This window comes from Canariomyces notabilis, assembly GCF_033297395.1.
Source record: "Canariomyces notabilis strain CBS 508.74 unplaced genomic scaffold N656scaffold_24, whole genome shotgun sequence".
Taxonomy (NCBI): Eukaryota; Fungi; Ascomycota; class Sordariomycetes; order Sordariales; family Chaetomiaceae; genus Canariomyces; species Canariomyces notabilis.
In genome coordinates, this window is record NW_027041846.1 from 20238 (window position 1) to 41409 (window position 21172).

Below are 21172 nucleotides of genomic sequence, written 5' to 3' on the forward strand. Positions count from 1 at the left end.
TTGGATGCTCTTTCTTGTTGTTCGGATCAGGGCAGGTGCACCTCGCAGTAAGCACCTGTCCCAGCTGGCTGTGACTTACTAAGGATACCCAAACGGTAGTTGGGGGAAGGTGGGTTGCATCCATCTGATCTCACTGCAGCCATGGCCTCAGGGAAGGATTTACGTCCGCATAGCCCGAGCCCATCGACCTTGCCAAGGTTGTAGCTATCTGCAGATTTCCAAGATATTGCATGTACATACAGTACAATACCAAAACGCTAGGTTGTTTGTAGCATATATAAGTGTATTCAAGCGGTGCAACTCCAACGCACCAGGTATGAATGAGGTTAGACGTACATAGTGTACGAAGGCCACAGGAAGGGCTAAGTATCATGAGCAAAGTCCGCTCTTCCACGTTGCAAGGAAGAATATGGATCAGTGTGGCGTGGCAGACAAACCTCATGGCTGCGCCGTGAAACCGCCTCGCGAGAGTTGAAGACTAACAGCTTGGAACGCCGCTCCGGGCTTGCCGTGAGATATCTCGAGCTCGTTATAGCACACTAGGGTTGTTGAATCCCAGGCTGTTGAAGATGTTGGACGTTCTGCTTTGCTTCGTTCGGGCCAGTGGTGAGTGGAACCGGAGAGGCATAAGAAGTGATTGGATCAATAGATCGCGGGATCGGCCCCTGATCGGCGCCGGGAAGCGGAGGATAGGGCCCGTGCTTCCGAGAACCTCTCGTCGCCGCCGCCGGACGCTCCGTCCAACTTTGCTGTGTGGTTGAATCGAGCACCCGTAACATCCTTTGATAATGAGCTGCTGAAAAATGATGCAGCTCGCCGAACATAGCGGTGAATATAGTGCTTAGAAGGTCCGGGAAATTTGCAGGTTGAACGGAAGCCCTGTCTATACATAAGGAGTACCTTAGTTCAAATGGTGAAACACACCGATGCCCTGGTCCGTCCCGTCCGTCCATCCAAAACAAGATGTGAACAATTTGGGAAAATGCAACTGGGCCGACAGTGCGCGAAAAGAAGGCTTTTGCAAGTGTTCGACAATGGTTTCAATGGCTTTTGTCAAGATGTTCAGATATATAGGTAAAGTCAAAAGTCTAGGTCGGCTCGCAGGGTTTACCGCATTCCCATGTCTTCGCCAATGTGGCACAGCCGTGTGGCAGTGCGCTCACCATCGACAATGGTGTGAGCGGCTGATGAAGTGATGATGGGCTCTAATCAGACGAGTTGGTTCAGGGCAAAGAATGCCCGTCTGCATGTCTTCATTCAGGGGCCGTGGCGGGCCCAGGAAATGATCAAGAACCTCTCTGCTTCTCTCGGGGAAGGATAGGCCGGGAACACGGCGGTTTCACCTAACGAGCACAACACATGAGGGCCAATAGAAGGAGTGCAATCCCAGCAACCCGGCACCACTCCTAGAAAGAACGCCCCCAGTAATTGTTGCCGTTGATGAAGGCCAACAGACGCGACCTACTGTACGAAGTACATACAGTGGTGGCCGCCGCTACAAGCTTGGGCTGCCCTGATGGCTGGTGCAATCGCATCCTTACGAACGTTAGCGAAAAGAACCTAGGCAACTTCAACCCATGGCCTGACTTTTCTTTCCTGGTTCTCAAACAGTTTCTCCATGTGGAAAGGGAATTGAAACGGCCACCGCCAATAATCTTATTCTTCCAGATTGCATCTCCATTTAAGCCCGGAAGTCAACAAAGACGACTGACTCAAATTGAATTCTGACTGATATTTAGCACCTGATGCGCCCGCTTCCTCTTACCTGAATTCTGGCTTTCAGCTCCTGTTCTCGTGCTTTGCACTACAGAGAAGCAACATCAGCACCGTGCTTGCAGCCTTTTTGACCCGTCTTGCTATTAGCCACAGAGCTGTCGCGTTACGTCGGACATAGGCTGGTTCATGCGCCCCTGGATTGTGAACCAACGCTCAGACAAGCTTCTTACGCTTGGCCGGTCTCTCTATCCGCTCTCCCATGCTTGGGTTGGCAGAATAATCTCGGAGGATTGGGAAAGGGAAAAAGGGCCGCAGAAGACCAGCTTTCAGACGGCAAGCTAGCTGCGACGCGCGCGTACCTGGATTCTTGGAAGGAATCGTTGGGAGCCGGTACCCCGCGATGTGGGACAAACTGCGAACGGCTCCCCACAAACGGAGCGGTGTCGCGCCCGAAGACGGCGGGGTATGGACGGGCCTGAATTACAGCACTCGGAATGCATCCAAAGGATACAGTTATTCCATCAAAGGCGGACCGGCTCCTCCGCGGCCACCGAGAGAATTCGTCGAGTCTCATTAGTGAGTGGTCAATTCCATCCTTCGTCCCATGTTAGCTCGTTACCCAAAAACAGCAGCACTGCCCCCCGCCCCAGCGGGTCGCACCAGAGCGGATATATAGTGAGCCTGTGCCCTTTGCTGGCTGACTGCAGCATGCTTGTTTGGGGCAACCACTCAGTGCAAACAAGTGGACGACATTTTAAACCCCAGCATCGCTCCAGCCCCCAGTGTCCTGTTGGCTGCTCACGTTCAACTCTCGTTGACGGTCTCAAGGGACGGTGCATTATGCTGACACGAGCATCCCGCAAATAGCGAAACCGATCACCCCGTGCGGGAGCCAGCTCCGCCCAAGCCGAGCCGAATGACGGCGCGCATGTCGAATTACCGTCCAGCATCCTCCATCTACTCACAACAAAACTCTCCCCGCGTGTTTCCCGGCTATTCAGCAAACCTGGCGGCCAGGCACGGTTACCGGTACGGCGAGACCGATGAGATATCTCCGCCAAGCTCCCCGGAGCTTGACGGCCGACCCGGGGATAGCTTCTTGTCGGACGAGGTTTCGCCGATAGACGAGGATGACAGCCTTTTTGTGCCTAGAAATGACTACTCGAATAGTACGAGACCGGTTGGGACCATCACCCCAGAACCCCGGCCAGCTAAACAAAGCTCTCCGCAAAACCATGGGGGGACTAGCATCCCCATGATGCGCCGGGAACGCCGGAAACAGTTGGAAGCGGCAACCCGCGGTGTGCACTCGGTCCAGCGTGGTCCGGCGGAGCAGCAATCGCGGGATCCATCCGCCCGCGAACCGCCACGGTGGGATCCACTTACCGGCGAACGGACGAGCAGCTCCCGGGGTCGGCCGTCACAGGTCACCCCAGCGGCTTTTGCCCAAGGCTTGGGAATCACAACACAAGTGGAGGCGCCGCAAAGCAGTCCCACAACGGCGCCTCCGTCTTTTGGTGACCGGGTTCGGAGGATTGCCAAGAAAGCGGCGGCCTCCATGGAGGGTAACACAGACCCCGCCGCCGGCGCATTCACATCATCGCGCCCTGTTTGGCGCGGGGCAAGCGGGCGGACTGCTCTAGTTGATCCTGTGCACGATAACCCGGAAGTACCGCCTCTCAGAATCCCAGAGAAGAGTTCAAAGAGGAGTACCGCGGCGACGGCTGGACTTGGTTCAAAATTTGGTCTTACGCTGGGCGGCCCGCTACGGCGCGGCCAAACGCCACCAATGAGCCCACCTCCTCCTGAAACAGCCACACCAGTTGGCCCGCAGGAGACGGTCCGGAAAACTATCTCTTCGTCCCAGCACATTCCAGCTGGGACGCGGTTGCAATCCCCTACCGGGGAAAGCTATCCGAGTCCTCCCCTCTCAGGAACTCCGTTCGCAGTAGACGCGCCCGCGCTGGCCGCCAGGGAGCTCGCACAGGAAGCTCTGGCAGGTAACCAGGCTCTTCCGAGCCCTCTGTTCAACAACAGTCCGTCCGAATCTACTATCCGCAGGAAGCCGTACCCGGTGCAGGCAACCGCCCAGCATCAACACCAAGAATCTGTGTCGTCCGTTTATTCCCAACCCGACGCGCCGCAACCTCCACCCCTGCACATCCCAAGAAAGCAAGCAGCAGCGCCCAGCGCCGACGAGGAGCCCTATGTGCCGCCCCCGTCCCGGTTCAGCATCACAACCTACGCTACTAGCCATACTGGCACCACCCGAGAAGACGGCGACGACTTTGTCGACGAGCACCAACCCCCCGTACCCGCATTACCCGCCGACTCCAGGCATCATAACGATAACCCGAACGGTAGCCGAACCAACCGACAGCATTCCGACCACAGCCCCATCAGGTCCCCCATCGACCAATTCATGACCTCCCCCTTTGCGTTTGACGACGACTCTCAGCGCCGCCACCAACAAGAACAAGCCATGGCCTCGGCCGCAAACCCAGCCATTGCCCGCGTCCAGAACGCGCACGCGCAAGCACACGCCCCTGACCGCCCCGCCTCGCGGGCCTCGGACGTCAACAAGACGCTTCCGCCGGCGCCGCCCGAGGCGTCAGCCGGAGAAGCGCAGGACCGCGTGGCCATGCTCGACGCGCAGCTGCGGGCGCTGGCGAACCGGCGCATCAACATCAACCGCTCCATCAAGCAGATGACGGAGCTGATGCCGACCGACAAGCTCATGAACAGCTCCGAAGTGGTGCGCAAGCGCGACGAGGAGAAGCGCAAGGTCGAGGCCCTCAAGGCCGAGCTCTCCGAGGTGCAGCGCGAGGAGTACGAGCTCGGGCTCAAGCTCCACCGCGCCTACAAGAGGCTCGACCGTGAGGCCGAGTGGGAGCCTACCACACTCTGGGTGAGGAGGGTTACTAGTGCTGGGTAAGATTTAAGTTTATACATACCGTGACTGGGGTGTTTCTCCTGGCGGGTGAGGATGGTATTGTGTCAGGTGGAGCCGCGGTGGGGTTGCTTGGCTATGTCACCTGGCGAGTACTTACTTGTCTGGATGAAGTGTGATGTGGAGTTCTGGCGAAGTCTGAGGGTTGTAAACGGTTCGGCTGCGGGTGCGGCCTCGGTTATGTCGAGCGATGCTAATGTTGTTGTTATGGCTGGGTGGTTTTTTACCCGCTCGGAGTACCTGATGAAATGTGTAGGCACGCTTTGCATGCAGGAAGCTTGCTTGGTTCCCTTGTTTCTCAGTCTCACCTTTCCTCTTGTCTCGTATATTTTGTCTCCCTTGCCGTTCAGTTTACAGCAGGCTTGTTGCTGGTAGCAGTGTTGTATAGAGTACGGAGTAGATGACAGCATGATTGACGTGTTAGCGTAAATACTTAGGGGGCCACAGTACAATACAATACAGCGAATGTAAATTACTTTGCTTCTCCAGCCTGCGAGCAGTTCACTATCGACTGGACTGCTCTTTGCCCAGCTGTCATTGTCTTGGGAATTAGGCCAATTTTGATATGCACAGCGGAGCAGATGAATAAAGGAAGCGAACTGCTGTTGTACGATTCGAGAACGCGGAAAAAATCCAGGGTATATTATGATTTTGACTACCGGTTTCAGCCCCCCTTTTTTGTATTATTGTTCCTCTCATCAGCCGCAAGATTTGGTATCTACCTAAAGCAGAAAGCCATTCCACCCAACTCAAAACCGTATGTTGTAGCTATTGAGTGACTAAGTATGGAGCCCCGCCGGAAAAGAGGCAATGGAGAAGCAGCCCTACTGTCAGGAGCAGCCGCACCCCCCTGGGTCGCTACTGCCCAAAACAAACACCATGCAAAGTGCCAGGCTCGGTTAAGATCGGTGGTGACGGCGTGAAACTGGGCCCGAGATTTGATCGATCGATGGAGCAGGGCCTGAAAGGAAAATAAACCACCTGAGAACCGAACGAAGGGTATATACCCCGCAGGAGCAACGCAGTAGCTACTAGACCGGGGTATCAATGCTCATTGGATGTAGTCCTGCCGGACCTGCCGCTCTATGCCCATCAATGGATGTGGCGTCGCTGATCAGGCGCCTTGTAGCAGCGATGTGCTCCCGGCCCCTAGACTCTTCCGTACGTGGGTTGGCAGGGTTGGAGGGATGTCCTCGTCGCCTGACGAAGAGGACGAATCGTCGCCGACCACATCGGCTGGTTCCTTTTCAGCGATGCCAGGCGTCGTTTCGTCCCGACCACCTCCAACTCCTTCGTCCGAGCTAGCCGGGCTAGCGGATTCTGAGTGATTTCTGGCGGCCCCGTCCCGTTTGGTGGACGGCTCGTGAATCTCGATGCGTGCACTAGACTGCTCGTCGACTCTTGTCGGCTGAGAAGGAGGCGGGAGAGTGGGGTCATGGGTGGCGGCGGTCGCAGCCGAGCCAGACAGGCCGCCGCCAATCTCGGATACAGACAAGGTTTTGCGCGTCAGCGTCTCGTCTGCCGCAGACGTATATGGGCTATGATACGCGCCGGACTCGTCGACGCGGCGACGCTTGGCATTATGTTCTTCCCAGACGGAGCTTGCGCGGGACGTGTTGGCAGCTGTCCATCCGCTGCCCCCGGCAGGACGTGGGGCAGGCTCCGTGTCAGTTATCGGACTTGAGGTGCGCTGAGCCTCGAGTGAGGCCCTCGCCCTTTCCTTTTCTGCTCGCTTAAGACCCATACGTTCCCTCTCTGCCATGATCTCCGCCTTGGTCCGGCGCTCGCGGAGCCGCACGCCATATTTTTTGCGGATCATGGATTGCTTGGTGCCGAAGCTGTTGCGAAGACCCTCTATCCTGACGCGCCGTAAGTTCTCGTCGGCAATCTTTTCGGCTTCTTTGAATCGAGGAGCATATTTAGCCTCTGCGGCCTTGAGTTCATCGTTCATTTCCTGCATCTGTTGCTCGGTAAGGTGCGCGTATGGATCAGCGATATTGGGCGAGTCGGTTGAGCCGGGAGTGGTGGCTACGGTTCGGCTAGCCGCTCCAGCCTGCGCCGGGGTTCCTTGGGGCTTCGTAGCTTGTGTACTCGAGTTGCCATTTGCGGTCGGTTTATGAGAAGTCATTGAGGGTACAATCGCGACCGGGCTGGACAGAGTTACTGGGGGCTGTTTTGGAGGCCTGCCCGGTCTTCGTCTATGAAGATGGCCGAATTTACCGCAGACTTGGTTCTCGATATGCTGGAGGAAAAAAGATGTTAGCAGCTAGGCATCCTTCAGATCAAATGCAAACATACAGCTATAAATTCATGCTCCCTCACGAAGCCTTGACCGCAGTACTGGCAAGAGTGTGGAAAGCCATTGGCCGTAGGAGGGATTACTCTGCAGACGCTGTATCTCATATGCTGCAATGAGGGTTAGCGGACGCGAAGCCCAGCGTTTTGAAGGGACACTCACATGATCATACGCTGACTGGTATTGGAATGTCCGGAAGCAACTCATGCATTGCAGTGGGTGCTGGGGCGGCTGGGCAGGCCCAGCCGGAAAGCCATTCACAGCTGCGGTCGCTCCGGGATAGGCCTCTTGGGGAATCACGCGCTCACGTTGGTCCTCCTGGACGATATCGTTTGAATCATAGCCTAGGCGCTCGGCTTTTGCAAGCGCGTTGACCAAGGGCTTAGCCTCAATAGTTAAAAGGCGCTTCTCGAGGCATTTGTCCAGGAAACTGTCACTGGCTTTGCTGATGATGAGGTCGGCAACCATGTCGAGATCGGCAGAGGTAAAGTGACCGATGATTTCGTTCCTCGAGTCGGCAACCATTTTGCCTCCAAAGTCGCGAACAGCGCGTTGTGTGATTGACGGGACGGCGTGATGTATTGAAGCATTAAGCTGAAGTAGAGCTTAGAATCAGCTTGGTCTGATGGTAAAGCAGCTGGTAAGGCGGCGAGGCGATGAGATGCGGGTGAGAGACACGCGATGACATGAAACAGGGTAGTCGCGACCGGTCAGGCTGAACAGGGAAGGAAGGAATCAATAGATCGTGAATGCAACAAATTATGAAATGCGATAATTACTCGGGCGGGGCAAAAATGAGAAGAATGAAAATAATGAATTTCAGACGCGAAGCGTAGAATCTGAGCATGAGCCAACTTACGATGAAGGCTTGATGAAACTCGGAACCCAACAGGCACTTTTCCCAGTGGTCCCGGACAATGCGCCGGACGGCCTCGGGCAGGCTCTGTTGAATGGCGTATGTCATGCGCGTGCAGTCATCGACAAACTTGGGGTTGATAGTCGCATGGTCGCGTGTGGGTGACGGGAAGCGCTGCGGCGCTTGGGTTTCACGTTGTCTTCTCATGCTAGGCGGATCCATGATGACGGGCTTTGTGAGCGGTGCACGTGAGACCGGTTGAGGCTGGAGATGGTGAAGTTGGCCCACAGGTTGCGGCGGATGGAACTGCGGCGGCGGCTGTTGAAGCTGGGGGTGATGCTGCTGGTGGTACGGCGGGAGTGTCGCCGGTGGCGCCGGCGGAGGCGGCGGTTGTTGATATTGATGCAAAGGGATTTGCGGGCGCGTTTGTGGGGCGATTTGTTGAAAGTGATGCGCGTGCGACGGCGGATGTGGTTGCGGTTGCGGAGCTACGTGTGGGTAGGCGGGTGGCGGAGGCGGCGGCGCCAATCCCGGCGTGGGTTGCTGCGGCTGAGGATGGTGCTGCTGCTGCTGCTGTTTCTGTTGCTGTTGCTGTTGCTGTTGCTGTTGGTGTTGCTGTTGGTGTTGGTGTTGGTGTTGGTGTTGCTGTTGGTGTTGGTGTTGGTGTTGCTGTTGCTGTCGCTGGAGATGCTGGTGGTGTTGTTCCGTGATTTGTTGCAATTGTTGCAATAGCACCTGTTCTGGGGGCTGCTCTGTGGGCTTTTGTGGTGCAGGTGGCAGCTGTGGAGTCTTGGTCTCGAGGGTTCCAGTTGGTTGAGAATTTCCCGGCTGGGCCTGGACTGCCTGGTCCGTCTCGGACCTAACGCTAACGTTGACTGCCTCAGGGTCTCGCTGCTGCTGAGCGTTTGGTGAATTAGCCCGGCCAGAATCTGCAGGCGGCTGCTGGGCATCCGCGGCCGACGGCGCGGCAGATTGCGATGAGGGTGTTGAGGCCCGAGTCTCGAGGGTTTCTGACTGCCCAGCAGTTACAGCGACGCCATTCGCGGCTGTGTCAATGGCCGTTGCTGCACCTGGGGATGCTGGTGTATCTTGCGCGTCTGACACCTCCAGGCTTAGCGTGTCCAGATTCTGCTGCTGCTGCTGCTGCTGCTGATCTTGCTGCTGATCTTGCTGCTGCTCTTGCGGTTGCTCTTGCTCTTGCTGCGGCTCTTGCTTTTGCTCTTGTTGCTCTTGTTGCTGTGGCTGCTGTGGCTGCTCCGGCGAGGATGAAGGAGACGATGCCATTTTGCACGCCCCTTGTTCTCCTCCGTCGCCGCTTCTGCAACACGGCACAATCCAGAGCAATGCCAACCCTCTTTGTCACAAAGGGGTTGTGGGAGAGCCAAATGCAACAACTCTTCGAAGCTATATTTCCGATCCCGCTTCTTAAACTTCGGTTTAGGACGTCGCGATCACGGCAATAGCTTTGATACACCACCTCTTCGTGGGGCACGCGGTCTGCCGCGTAAAAGAATGCGTACGCAGAAAAGGGACAGCGAGTGCACTGGATAAGCTAAGGTATTATGTCTATAATTGTAGGGAAAGAATTGCAGCGCGGAATGCAAGAGTAACAGCGCTAGTGAGAGCAAGTCTTGAGTTAAGAACTCTTCTTTGGACGTCAAGGCTTCGGTTAAAGTAAGTGGGCCCTCTTATTCAATGAAAATTAACAAACCTAATTAAACCCATGTTCGTGAATCTATGTTAGCTAACATCCGCGACGCGATAAGATTATTATATTTCCTAGCTAGCGCTCCATATAGTAAGACCCTTGTAATCGGAGCTCATTGGTTGGCTACACGTCTGTGCTCCACGACCAAACTTTGATTGACCCACATTTGAGGTAATTGTCTGTACGGAGGTACAAGTTCCTTCTCTCACGTGTAACAAAATCAGAAGCTGCGAGCGTCATGGTTCTCTTGATTTTGTCTTCCCAACCACTGTGTTCAGTTCCTCTTCACCTAACAGGCAGCTAGGTGAGATCAGGAAACAACTACTACATTGCAATCGTGTTGAAGTGAAGCTCTATCAATATGTTCCTAGGGACTTACTTGGCGTTTCCAGCCACCATTTCCCTTTCGCTCTTTCGCTCGTACTTTACGGAGGTACCACAGTAATCATGTTGCTACTGGCTGCTAACCTGATAAAGTTACCTCCGCCTCTTGGCAGCTGCGTCTTTGAACTACCCCACTTGTCGTCCATCCGTTGCAACCAATCATGCTCAGAAAAATGCGCTGGACTTCTCGTGATATCCTGAGCCACAATACTGTAGGTACGGTGTAACCACGGTAAAATACAATAGCCGAGCACCAACGCTGTCTCAATCTCCTGCTGAAGTCTGAAACACATGCCTTTCCTGCGCTTTTTGCCCTCTGTGATTATAGTGATTATATCAGGCAATGGCGGCCTGCCAGTACGGCGTAAGAGTATGCACATATCCATATGTGCACATGAAGTTGATTTATGAGCGCCTGGCCCCAGGTGCGGTACATACAAAGTACGGTACACTATCAACGAACTGTGGGAAAAAGAAAGGTAAGGTATGTACTGTACAGTACACGGCAAGCTGCGTGAGACGTTTGTTTGTTTCCTAGTTTGTGCCTCCGAAATGTGAAATCGGTGTGCGGTTATCTATGAACAGCAAGGGGACCATCGAAGTAAAAACATCCCAGCGCAGATGATGGTTGCACCGCATGCCACGGCACGTCAAGGAAGGTTACTGGTATATCATGTCGGGTAAATGCGGTACGTAAAGCGTCAGGCATGCTCTGCTTGACAGCTCAGATAAACAACCCTGGTACGGAGTGCGTTTAGTAATACACAGTGTTTGCTAACCTCGACAATAATACGATGTGTTTCCCAGGTGGATGCATTCAAAAACCTCTTGCGCCGGAACGACATGATCTCCAAAGGAAACCCCGAGAACTAGCCTTTAAAGTTTAGAAGCCTTCCCCAATGCATGCGAGCAGCAGCCGTTCGTAGTCACCGCTCGTTTCACCCCTGATTCTCTGTGCCAGCCGCGTTCTGTATCGTCTCTCATACGCTGCGCGGACGTTGGCCATATGGTTCTGATCCCAATCTGGTGAGGGGGGCAGTCAGCACTGATCTTTTTACCCCATCAAACTTGGACAGAAACGATGCATTTCCACCAGGGGGCGAAAGTATAGCGGGATACATACGGAACCGGACAACTCGGCTGATTAGGAGGGCGTCTCGAGTACCCGCGCCGGCCATGGTCTCCTCCAGGAGTTGGGCATGGTGCATATACTTGTCGACGGCCGTGCGGAGCTGATACAGCAGAGCGTCTTCCATGTGACCGGAGAATTCCTACCAGTCAAGCTACGTTAGCTCCGTTTTGCGATAATTGACCACCTCGCAGCTCCTCCAGGGGTGCGGTGCGGTCCGGTGCTTTGCTCACCTTGCGAATGACATCTTCGAGATTCCGGGCATATTTCTGCTTGTACTCGTGCGCGATGGCGCGAATCTGGTTGTCGTTTCTCAGGCTCAAGATGCTGCACACCTTCATCTCGTCCGTGCCAATCTTGCCCTCGGTGGCATTGTACAGATCGCTCACGTCACGATCGATGTCGGCCTTGATGACCGGGGCCGAGTCCTCTGCACGCTGAGCCCCGAGGACAATCATGAAATGCCGCTCCGTCTTCATACTCAGCTCGCCCTTTACGTCGTCCTCAAGCCGTCGGTTGAAGGTTCGTTGGTATTCACTCTTAATGGCGTTCAAATCTGCGTTTGATCGACCAAGTAGGATATCGTTGAGGACGTGCTCTTTGGTGCCGAGACCGGCCATGGCATCGCGCAGCTGGTGGACGTCATTTTGAAGAGGCCCCCGGACGAGCGCGACAAGCCCGGCTTCCAGATCACCCCGGGTTTCGCTTTTGATGTCCTTCAGGAGATCACGGCGGTGGAGTCGTGAATAGGCTTGGTTGATCGTTGCTATCTGCAAGGGATCTTTGGTTGCCAGAATGCGTATCAAGGCTTTCTCGTCCGTCCCAAATCCCTTCATGGCCGACCTCAGCGCGTTGGCGTCCGCATCGCCGTTCCAGGCAATAATCTGAGGGGGACCGTACCCGGGTGACGGAGGCGTCGGGGGATACTGTTGGGCATACTGGGGATATTGCTGCGGAGGGGCCTGTCCGTAGGGCTGCTGCATTGATTGCCCATAGGGTTGAGGTGGTGGCGGCTGCGCGTATCCTTGTTGAGCACCATATTGTTGCGGATACTGCTGCGGAGGAGGCGGCGGTGAGGCGTATGCTCCTTGTTGTGGTGGAGGATAGTACTGGCCGGCCGGGGGAGGGGCGCCATATGGCTGGGGAGGCGGGACACCGTAGGGTTGGGCTGCAGGAGACCCGTACGGCTGGGGAGGCGGCGCTTGCTGCCCGTAACCTTGAGGAGGAGGTTGCTGATAGTATTGGCCCTGTGGCGGCGGCGGGGCACCATACTGTTGGGGAGGCGGTTGTTGATAGTAGCCCCCTTGTGGCTGTGGTGGTGGCCCTGGTGGGGCCTCTGCTTCTGGTCAGCGGCGCGTACTCATAGCACTCAATCTACGTCCACACTCACGGCCATAAGGAGGATATCCTGGATAAGACATTGCAAAGTGAGAGATCTGACTGCTTGTCTTAACACCCTTTTTGATGTGCCGCAGAAAATCTGGTGCGAGAATTGGTGTCGAATGAGCCGGTTTTTAATGATGGTATATCCGCGCAGTGCGGGGGAGGGGCACTCTCGCGGCAAGATTGAACGTCAGCAGATGCGAGCGGAATCGCTTTTGGCAAGCAAGATCGGATCTGGACCCGAACTCCTGAGCATGCGGGTAAAGCATATATATATACGGTGCACGACCTAGTCAAACCCGGTTTTTGGTTCTCTGGACGGCTTCAGGATCGGCTGCCTCGGCGGCAGTGCTGCACAAGTGCACATAGAGTCTGTGGCTCAGCACCGCGTCATTTCGATCCGCTAGCTGTAGGTTAGGTAACCGTTGGTTCACATCGCTGCTAATGCGGGGTCTTCTCTCTGCAACGCCACTGCCAATCGCTTGATGTTGGAGCTTGACGACAAGAATGCAGTACCTCACAGGTCTCCAGTGGTCACGGAAACTTACTAATAAACCTTATATACTAGATAGATGGAAGGAGCTTTGTGTCGGCGCTAATTCATGAACGCTGGAACGTTAGGTAAGTACTTCGTACCTACTGTGTAGTCCATTCATTCTTCTTCCTACTGGACCTTGTATCAGCTCGGCGGCTACTGGGCACAACTACCATACTCCGTACTCAGTCGGGAAACCGATCATCGTTGGATTCCGCTCACACAGCCACATTGACCATTTGAGCCACATTGCCAGGCCGTCTACAGTTGCCAGATCAAGCCACGGACTGTATGCCAAGGATTGGCGGCCCGTCTGTAGCTAGGTGAGCGGAATCCAACGATGATCGGTTTCCCAACTGAGAATGGTAGGGTTGAGAAATATCAAACTTGGCTTCGAATTTCGAAAGGTGAAATTTGACTCTGAATCTCGAATTTCCGCCGTGTTCGCAACCGTTTTGGGAAAGGGAGAAACGGCCGAAGGGTTAGGGTTATATATACCTAACTATATATAAGTGCCTAACCTTTCGACCTTCCAGCCCAGTGCAGCCATCAAGAGTAGCCAACTATCTTGATTTCCTTCCTACATTAGGTAACAACTTCCTTCCTACAATAGCGGTTTCCTTCCTATAGCAACGTAAATATTATAGATTCGTCAGAATGGCTTCTTCTTCTTCCACTTCAACTAACTCTATCACTAGGCTCTCGACTACTTAGATTTAGAGCTATTTTACTAATATTCCTAACCCTCGCTCTTCTTTTGAGTTGAAACGGTGCAACTAGTCTTCAATGGCAATTAACTTTCTATCTATCTACTGAATGATATGAAAGCTACCTCACGCAGTTGCCGGCTCAATGGCCTGGGGGTAGTAGAACAGTTCGGCCGGGTCAAACTGCTTCTTGAGCTGGCTCAAGCGATGAAGCCCTTGTCTGTAGTAGACGTCCTGCGCCAGTGTGCGGTTCATCCGGGGATCAGCATAGTTGATGTACATGCCCCATTGCGTCGCGTTCAAGCCGTCGGTGAAACTCTTGACCCAGTCGTCCAAGAAGCTAAAACCGTCGGACGGGTACGAGCCCCACATTGTTCGGTCGTAAAACTGATAGAGAAAGAGGTTCTGGACAGGGTCACGATACGCGAAAGAAGTGGCGTTGGCCGGCATCCTAGTGATGGCCGAGTTCGGCCCGCCATACATGTCGACGATGATGTACCATGACCGGCTGTTTCTTCTGGCCTTTTGGACCCAGTAATCGGCGACGTTCTGTAGAACGCTTGGGGGGAGCGCCGGCGTGACTAGGCTCTTGGAATAGAATGTCTCGGTCTAGGCCCGCCATACAGTCAGCACCAAGAAGGCATGAATCATGCTGGGCCTCATTGGGTCTTCTGATCATGGTCATGCTGGCAATGCTGCAGTACTGACCTGGTTATATGGACCGGTAATGTCAATCGTCCTACTGTAGGAGTAGTGTGAGAAGGCCCCCATCCAATCGCTCTGCTCAACGTTCGAGAGTGTCGAGTTCAACCTGGTAAGCAGGGGCTGGATCGCTGTCCGCAGAGCAGTTGAGTTGCCGTGGTACATGCCCTGCAGCACAGTCTGGTACCCGTTGCCGAGAAGGCGCATATTCATTTCCTTGGGCATTCCGCCAGTGCTGAGCCAGTCCTGGAGGCTCGCCCAACCCGCGACCATGGCAGAAGCGTTTCTCCACGGCAAGTTCACTTCGTAGGTCGTTAGCTCGGGGGGTGCTGGAAACGTCTTGAACCGGAAGGATGCCACGATGCCAAAGTTGGATCCGGCACCTCGGAGAGCCCAGAAGAGCTCCTGATTCTCGGACTCGGAAGCCTCAACCACACTCCCGTTGGCGAGCACCACAGTTGCGCCGGCTATCCAATCGAGAGCCAAGCCGTATGTATGCGAACTGAAGCCAAAGCCGCCGTGTAGTGCATGCCCGGCAACACCAACGCTGTGAAAGCAAGGTTATTAACTTGATACTAGAAGCGATGTTTTTTTACTAGCACCTAGGGCAAAGACTTCCACAACGTGTACAATACAATACCCCTTTACTTACCCAGGACATGTCCCGTGGCTGAAAGCCCTCTTCCCCTGTTGGTAGAGAAGCGTCGCCACATGGCCCAGCCGTGCTCCTGGCTGGACTGTCGCAATATGAGTGGCATTGTTGAGCGTGACGTTGTTCATGCGGTCGAGCTGCACAACAAGATGACCATTCTCGCCACCCAGACCAAAGGATGCATAGCTGTGCCCGCCGGATTTTGGGTTCACCTTGACCCCTATCTTCGCGGCACAAGAAACGGCAGCGCGTATGTGCTCAACGGTTGTTGGGACGGCGATTGCGGCTGGTGTATATTGAAGTCGTTGGTTGAACGCCCTGGCATCGGCCTCCCAGTCAGCTGTGCCCGGAGCGTCGACCGGGACCTGGGCGGCGATCAGGCAGTCGTCAAGAGCCGTCCTCCTCGTCAGCGGATTTGCGGCGCTACCTAGGACTGCCAACGCTGAACAGAGCGCGGAGGAGAGCCACATTGTACCAGGAGGACAAGGGCACACTCCTATTATCCTATATCCAGACTGGAATATAACCGTGATGCAGATCCTGTCACCTCGTTAGTCAGAAAGAGAGCCGGTCGAGGTTTCCATGTTGAGTTCTGATAGGTACCGTAGTGAGTAAGGTAGTACCTAGCAATAATCGTACTTACCTCAGTTGAGTGGGAAGGAGCAATCGTAGCCTATAGGGTCGAGCGTGTATTTATTAGGCCAGTGAGGTCACTACGACAGTCTTGCTTGGCTCTTCGTCCTTCCCGCAATTCCAACCGATCAAACTTTTTCAGTGTGTTTCCCACTACATTAGCTATCTTAACTACATGCAGGCCAAGAGGTGCGGAACTACGCACCGAGCAACTTGCCCGGAATCCCGGGTACTGCATATTGGCTAAATATCAAAACCCGGCGTTAAGGTTCCTTACGGATGCGGATGTGCGGTGCCGGACGAGACATCACTGCAAAAGACCCGATTGGGGCGCTTCAACAAGAGGCTGAGTGCCATGAGTGGTATGCGACACAGCGACCGTCGACCGTCGGACAGAACTTCCAAGTCGGTCAACTTTCTCGATATTCCAGTTGATTCTGTTCTGTCTAGCCTTGGCCTTGACATCTCCATCAAGGCGGCTTCAGCGATTGAGCTTGCGTAGCTCGATTGGGAAGTGTCTTGACAGCTCCGAGTTGCCCGGATAGAAGATACTAGTACGGCAAGTGACTGACTCGGATTGTCTGTGACTACTAGTAGCTACCTACCAAGTGAATAGCCTCTGTAGGGATGAGTTCCAAGGCTCGCTCGGATAGGAAACACGGCAGTTGAGTTGAGTGTGTCGTTGCTGAATAGGTCCATTTGAAGGGATTTTGAGTGCTGGCTCAAATTACCTAATGAATGCTTGTGACCGAAGTGATGTAGTTCAGGTCAAGGTGTCCATTCTATGGTCTACCGACCTATACACGCCTCTGCCTCCTACTCACAAACATATATAAAGGGGCGAACTTGAACCAGGCACATCTAATGCCGTCCTTCTCCTGGTGATCGTATCGTAGTCCAAAATCAGAACGGTTCGTCGGTTCCATTAGAGCCCGCTACGAGTGTCAATACCTGAAAAAGGAAACAAAAATGGTTCTCGTTTCGAGCCTTGCCATAGCCCTCCTGGCCGCTGTCCAGGCTGTCGAGTCAGCCTCGGCCGGCTGCGGCAAAGCGCCCCCATCTTCGGGCACCAAGTCCATGACGGTCAACGGCAGGCAGCGCCAGTATATCCTCCAACTGCCCAACAACTATGATCGCAACAGGGCGTATAGGGTTGTCATTGGTTATCACTGGCGCGACGGATCCATGAACAACGTGGCGAGCGGTGACTTCTACGCCCTGCGGCCCCTGGCCCGCGACAGCACCATCTTCGTGGCCCCTAACGGACTGAACAACGGCTGGGCCAACAACGGCGGCGAAGACATTACCTTCACCGATCAAATCGTGGCTATGCTCAAGAACGATCTTTGCGTTGACGAGGGTCAATTCTTTGCCACGGGATGGAGCTACGGCGGTGCCATGAGCCACAGTGTAGCCTGCTCTCGGCCAGGTTCGTTCATCCTTTCTATTTGCTTTTGTTTCCATTGTCCATTTTCCTCTTGTTTTCCCTCCTCTTCTTCTCCCCCGTTCCTTCATTGAGAAATGTCCTTCTGACAAACATTGTACTCCACACAGATGTCTTCAAAGCCGTCTCGGTCATTGCTGGGGCGCAGCTCTCTGGGTGCTCTGGCAGCAGCAAGCCAGTTCCATACCTTGGGATCCACGGCGCCGCCGACAACGTCTTGCCCATCGGTATGGGTCGTCAGCTGCGTGACAAGTGGCTGCAAACCAACGGTTGCGCTTCCAAGAATGCGCCAGAGCCCTCATCCGGGCAGCAAAGCCACATTAAGACGACGTATACTTGCTCCCGGGCACCCGTAACCTGGATCGCCCACGGAGGCGGCCACGTCCCGGATCCTACCGGCAACAATGGTGTGAAATTCGCGCCTACCGAGACATGGGACTTCTTCAACGCGGCCGTCGCCGCCGGAAACTCGACCTCAATCTAGATCCCGGACTAGAATCGTGGGAGTTTTCCGTCCGATCGGTTCTACCACATGCTTGTCTAAGTTGCTTCAAGAGATGCATTGAGGAAGCAATCGAAAACAAACCCTTAACCTGTGGCCAGAGCAGGAGCAACCCGCGGGGCATTGGACAAAGGACGGTATATGTATGATGTACAGGATGCAATGCCTCAAAATGATGGACAGGGGAGCTTGAAAGATGTGTTTCATAGGGAGAAAGGTTGTTTCTGTGAACCAAGAAAAACCAAAGGTGTTGAGAAGGAATCCACTTGAAGTTCTTGAACAAACTTAGTTGAACATAGTAGAATTCGAAAACCAAAATTCTCGCTCCGCCAATTACCTACCTATGTGACTTATAAGTTACCTAGTACTTAGGTAGTGACGAGGTCTCCCCGTCTCGGTGCTTGCACTTAGACTGAAGAATTAGGTATGACGTGAGCGATATCGTACCACCTACTGGTTCCTGTACTCACCAGCGCTTAACTTCGTACTAACCCTTTGGGTGAAACTGCGGCCAGTTGTTGACAAGATTTCAAAATTCAGATTTCAGACTTCAGGGTGCGGCACAGAGTCGTTAGCAAAATCACGGCGGACACGGCTTGATACTATAGGTGTCCATTGGTTCCGATGGTGTAAATCGAATGGTTCGTTATTGCTCGGGATGCCCACATCTTAATCCTCTCTATCGAATTCCTCTCTTTATTTGTCGCCGAGTACTTAGTCTGCAGCCTGTGGACGAAATGCAACGTCGTCAATACAAGACAGGCGCGCCTTGAGCCAGGTTCATTCTCCTCCTTTTGACCGCAGTGAATGTCACAAGAGAATAACAGGAACCTTCTCGGACTGCTGATTGTGAGGCATATATACCCTGCCACTCTGCCTCTTCACCATACCAGTCACGCTGCGTGGTAACGAACTCCAACACCATAGCGGATCATGCTCTCAGCAGCCCAGGATCAGCAGCCCCCAGAAAGCCATCTGCCCACTGCCTTGAGCATCGAAGCAACCAGCAAGACGATCCCAGCCAAGCGATCACTGCCGGATGACGAGGTCCAGTTCATCTCTTCGAACCCAGTCAAGAGAAGGCGAAATTCGGAACAGGGCCCTGCTCAGGCGATGCCACAGACCCCTTCGGCCAGCCAGCCCTTTGCCAGTCCATCAGGTTCAGAGAATCGAGTAACATCATTACCGGCTCTGGAGAGCTTTCTATTTTCGAATCCATTCCAGAACTTTCCAACCCGACCTCGCCGTATCTCCGAGACCATCTCCCCCAAACAGCAGCCTCAGTCACTCCCATCGGCCCCTACGCTCGATGCGGAAGTCGGGCAGGGCGTCCCGCCAAGTGCCGGCGTAGCGCCTGATTCTGTCGACATCAGCCAAATAGCGTGCCTTGACTTCAACGGCACCCCAACCAGGCCACCCGGGTTCGATGCGAGCCGTATCTTCTCTCCTGATGGAGGTATCATGTCTAATCTGGGCACCTCGGCCCTGATGCCGCCTCCTCTACCGCCCTTGAACAGCCACCCTGCCATACCGCTTGCCATGCACTCAATGGGCATCATGGTGCCACTGCCGCAACAGAACTGGGGCCGGCCTAAAGCGCCTTTCACCAGCACCCCCATGCGAGCTCAGTTCAGCCCAAACAGTAGCACGCCTCGTCCGAGTCTCTCGAGGCAACTTTCAATGAAACAAGCCCAGCTGCGGGAGCCTAGTCCCCACGCCTTCCGGCAGTACCAAGTCCGAGGGCGTTCGGAGTTGCATGGCACGCACATGCTCGCTTGCTTGCCCTCACCAGCAGCGGCCGGAGCCGGGGTAGTGCCGTGCCTCCAATGCACAAAACTCCTCCGCCAGACACAACGGAGCTCCCAGCCATCCCAGACTCAGAGAGTTCCGACTCCTCATGCGCCCGCTGAGCAAGATTCATGCAACCAACAATCCCACCTAGCTCCGCGCCTAATCCCTGTCTCAATGCCTCCCTACGGAAACCAAGCGGCAGCGCTCCAAGAACCGCGACCGGCACCGGCGCCAGGACAAGGCCAACGGGGGCAGCATCTTGAACTGCTGGCGGACATATCCAAAACCATCCAGGCAACGTTTCCGTACCAACTGGTCGCAGCCCGCCACGGCCTCGCCCCGTCCAGGGTGGCCGACCTCGTTGCGGGCATGCTTGAGAGAAGTCGCGGCTGGCCTCGGGCAACTGCTACCAGCACGGATTTCGCGTTGGACCGGGAAGCATAGTGATGGGCTGCTATCATTTCCAGCAGGGGCAGTTGGATTTTTTGGCTCGTCTTTCGATTTTACTTATCTGTGACGGCTTGGGCGATGCTACTCACTGAACACCATGCGCGGCTCCTCTTGGTCTCGACGAAGTGAGGAGATGGCGGCCAGGCTTGGCTGGTCGTTGGGATGAGCTAGCATCGAACATCGTTTCGTTCTTCTGGAAATATTCTGATAGCTTTAAGCTTAATGGCTTGGGTATCCACACCGACGGGCCGGAGGTGGATAGGACGGTTGTTCGGAAATTCGGATCCAAAGTGAGGGCTAGTGGCTTTATAACAAGACATACCCCGCCCCTGTGTTTCACTTTCATGTGCCAGTGCCGGATTGCCGGTAGGTCGGGTAGGATATGAACTGCAAACAATGAAATTTTAGGTGTGCCACCACGGAGAGGATACGGCGTGGCCATCATGAATTCAAGATTCTAAAAGGGATCGGTGTTGAAGACCATGTCCGCGCATTCTACGCTCGATGTTCATTTGCATGGGGCACATTTGCATGTGGTCAGCGACTCACAGCGAGGGGTCGCAGTGCTCGGGACTTTGGGCCAAACGGGTTCATCAATGCAAGCCACCCCCGAGCCACCTTCAGGCTAACTTGTACTTCGTACAGGGCCACGATACGCGATCGTGACCCCGGCCGAAGGCAGTGACGGCAAGCTTGGCATGCGCTCCGTCCGAACCAAACCAGGTAGAGCCCCGTACCTCCGTACCTTTCACCGACTTCCAGGTCCCCCGCCTTGCCCCTGACCCCCTTCCCCCCCACCACGGCCTAACCAGGCAGGAGCCGCAGAACATCTTGCTCCTGCCAACTCGTCGGTGGGATGCGGGTCTCGCGGGATCATCTTGGCTCTCACTTGCCCATGGTGGACAAGTATTGCGTCAGATGGCGCCACTACCAAGAAAACGGCCTATTCGTCAATTCGTGCACCCGAGCTACACTAAAAGTCTTGAAGTGCTGGCTCGACGTAATGCGCGGTAACCTTAAGTGGTGATCGTCAGGGCTCAGAAGCATATGACAAGGACAAGCTCTGGAATTTTCACGACGCACAGTAAATAATACTACTGTACCACTACTCACAGTTCCGTTTAAAATGGCTCCATCTTGAGCTTCTGAGCGTGTTCTTGTATACTGCATAGGACAGTGGTGTTGCGATATAGCTCGCTTCTCTCCAATAGAGTCCCAGACCCTCGGGATCCTATCCCTATCCAAGGAAAAGAATTGCTTTGCTCACTGCAGTATCCAGACGGTCACTCAAATAGGCCCCCATGACGTTTGTCGTCCAGTTTTTCTCCCTTCTC

At 54.5% G+C, this 21172-nt stretch overlaps 6 protein-coding genes across 6 annotated transcripts; 3 read left to right on the top strand and 3 right to left on the bottom strand.

Annotated features, from left to right (window-relative positions):
- Nucleotides 1-2116: 2116 nt before the first annotated feature.
- On the top strand, nt 2117-4651 carry N656DRAFT_715837 (uncharacterized protein; the record flags this gene model as incomplete). The annotated part of the gene is made up of 3 exons (XM_064812083.1): nt 2117-2292; nt 2424-2505; nt 2570-4651. The coding sequence occupies 3 exons, from the start codon at nt 2117-2119 to the stop codon at nt 4649-4651; spliced, it is 2340 nt and encodes a 779-aa protein (XP_064667092.1).
- A 1129-nt stretch (nt 4652-5780) lies between these two features.
- Nucleotides 5781-9102, bottom strand: N656DRAFT_791691 (uncharacterized protein; the record flags this gene model as incomplete). Its single annotated transcript, XM_064817004.1, has 4 exons — nt 5781-6908; nt 6965-7072; nt 7125-7556; nt 7822-9102. 4 exons carry the CDS (start codon nt 9100-9102, stop codon nt 5781-5783), a joined length of 2949 nt encoding a protein of 982 aa, XP_064667093.1.
- A 1691-nt stretch (nt 9103-10793) lies between these two features.
- Nucleotides 10794-12460, bottom strand: N656DRAFT_715724 (Annexin; the record flags this gene model as incomplete). The annotated part of the gene is given in 4 exon segments (XM_064812071.1): nt 10794-10933; nt 11034-11181; nt 11198-12363; nt 12430-12460. The coding sequence occupies 4 exon segments, from the start codon at nt 12458-12460 to the stop codon at nt 10794-10796; spliced, it is 1485 nt and encodes a 494-aa protein (XP_064667094.1).
- Nucleotides 12461-13384: 924 nt separating this feature from the next.
- N656DRAFT_782736 (Glucooligosaccharide oxidase) lies at nt 13385-15841 on the bottom strand. Its single transcript, XM_064815814.1, has 4 exons — nt 15662-15841; nt 15019-15558; nt 14373-14913; nt 13385-14273 (listed from the first exon to the last, which is right to left on the bottom strand). Exons 2-4 carry the CDS (start codon nt 15486-15488, stop codon nt 13791-13793), a joined length of 1494 nt encoding a protein of 497 aa, XP_064667095.1. The 5' UTR covers nt 15489-15558; nt 15662-15841; the 3' UTR covers nt 13385-13790.
- A 779-nt stretch (nt 15842-16620) lies between these two features.
- N656DRAFT_715756 (carbohydrate esterase family 1 protein) lies at nt 16621-17579 on the top strand (the record flags this gene model as incomplete). Its single annotated transcript, XM_064812078.1, has 2 exons — nt 16621-17080; nt 17206-17579. The coding sequence occupies 2 exons, from the start codon at nt 16621-16623 to the stop codon at nt 17577-17579; spliced, it is 834 nt and encodes a 277-aa protein (XP_064667096.1).
- Nucleotides 17580-18206: 627 nt separating this feature from the next.
- On the top strand, nt 18207-19981 carry N656DRAFT_782738 (uncharacterized protein). The gene has a single exon (XM_064815815.1). The coding sequence runs from the start codon at nt 18531-18533 to the stop codon at nt 19830-19832; it is 1302 nt and encodes a 433-aa protein (XP_064667097.1). The 5' UTR covers nt 18207-18530; the 3' UTR covers nt 19833-19981.
- Nucleotides 19982-21172: the final 1191 nt, after the last annotated feature.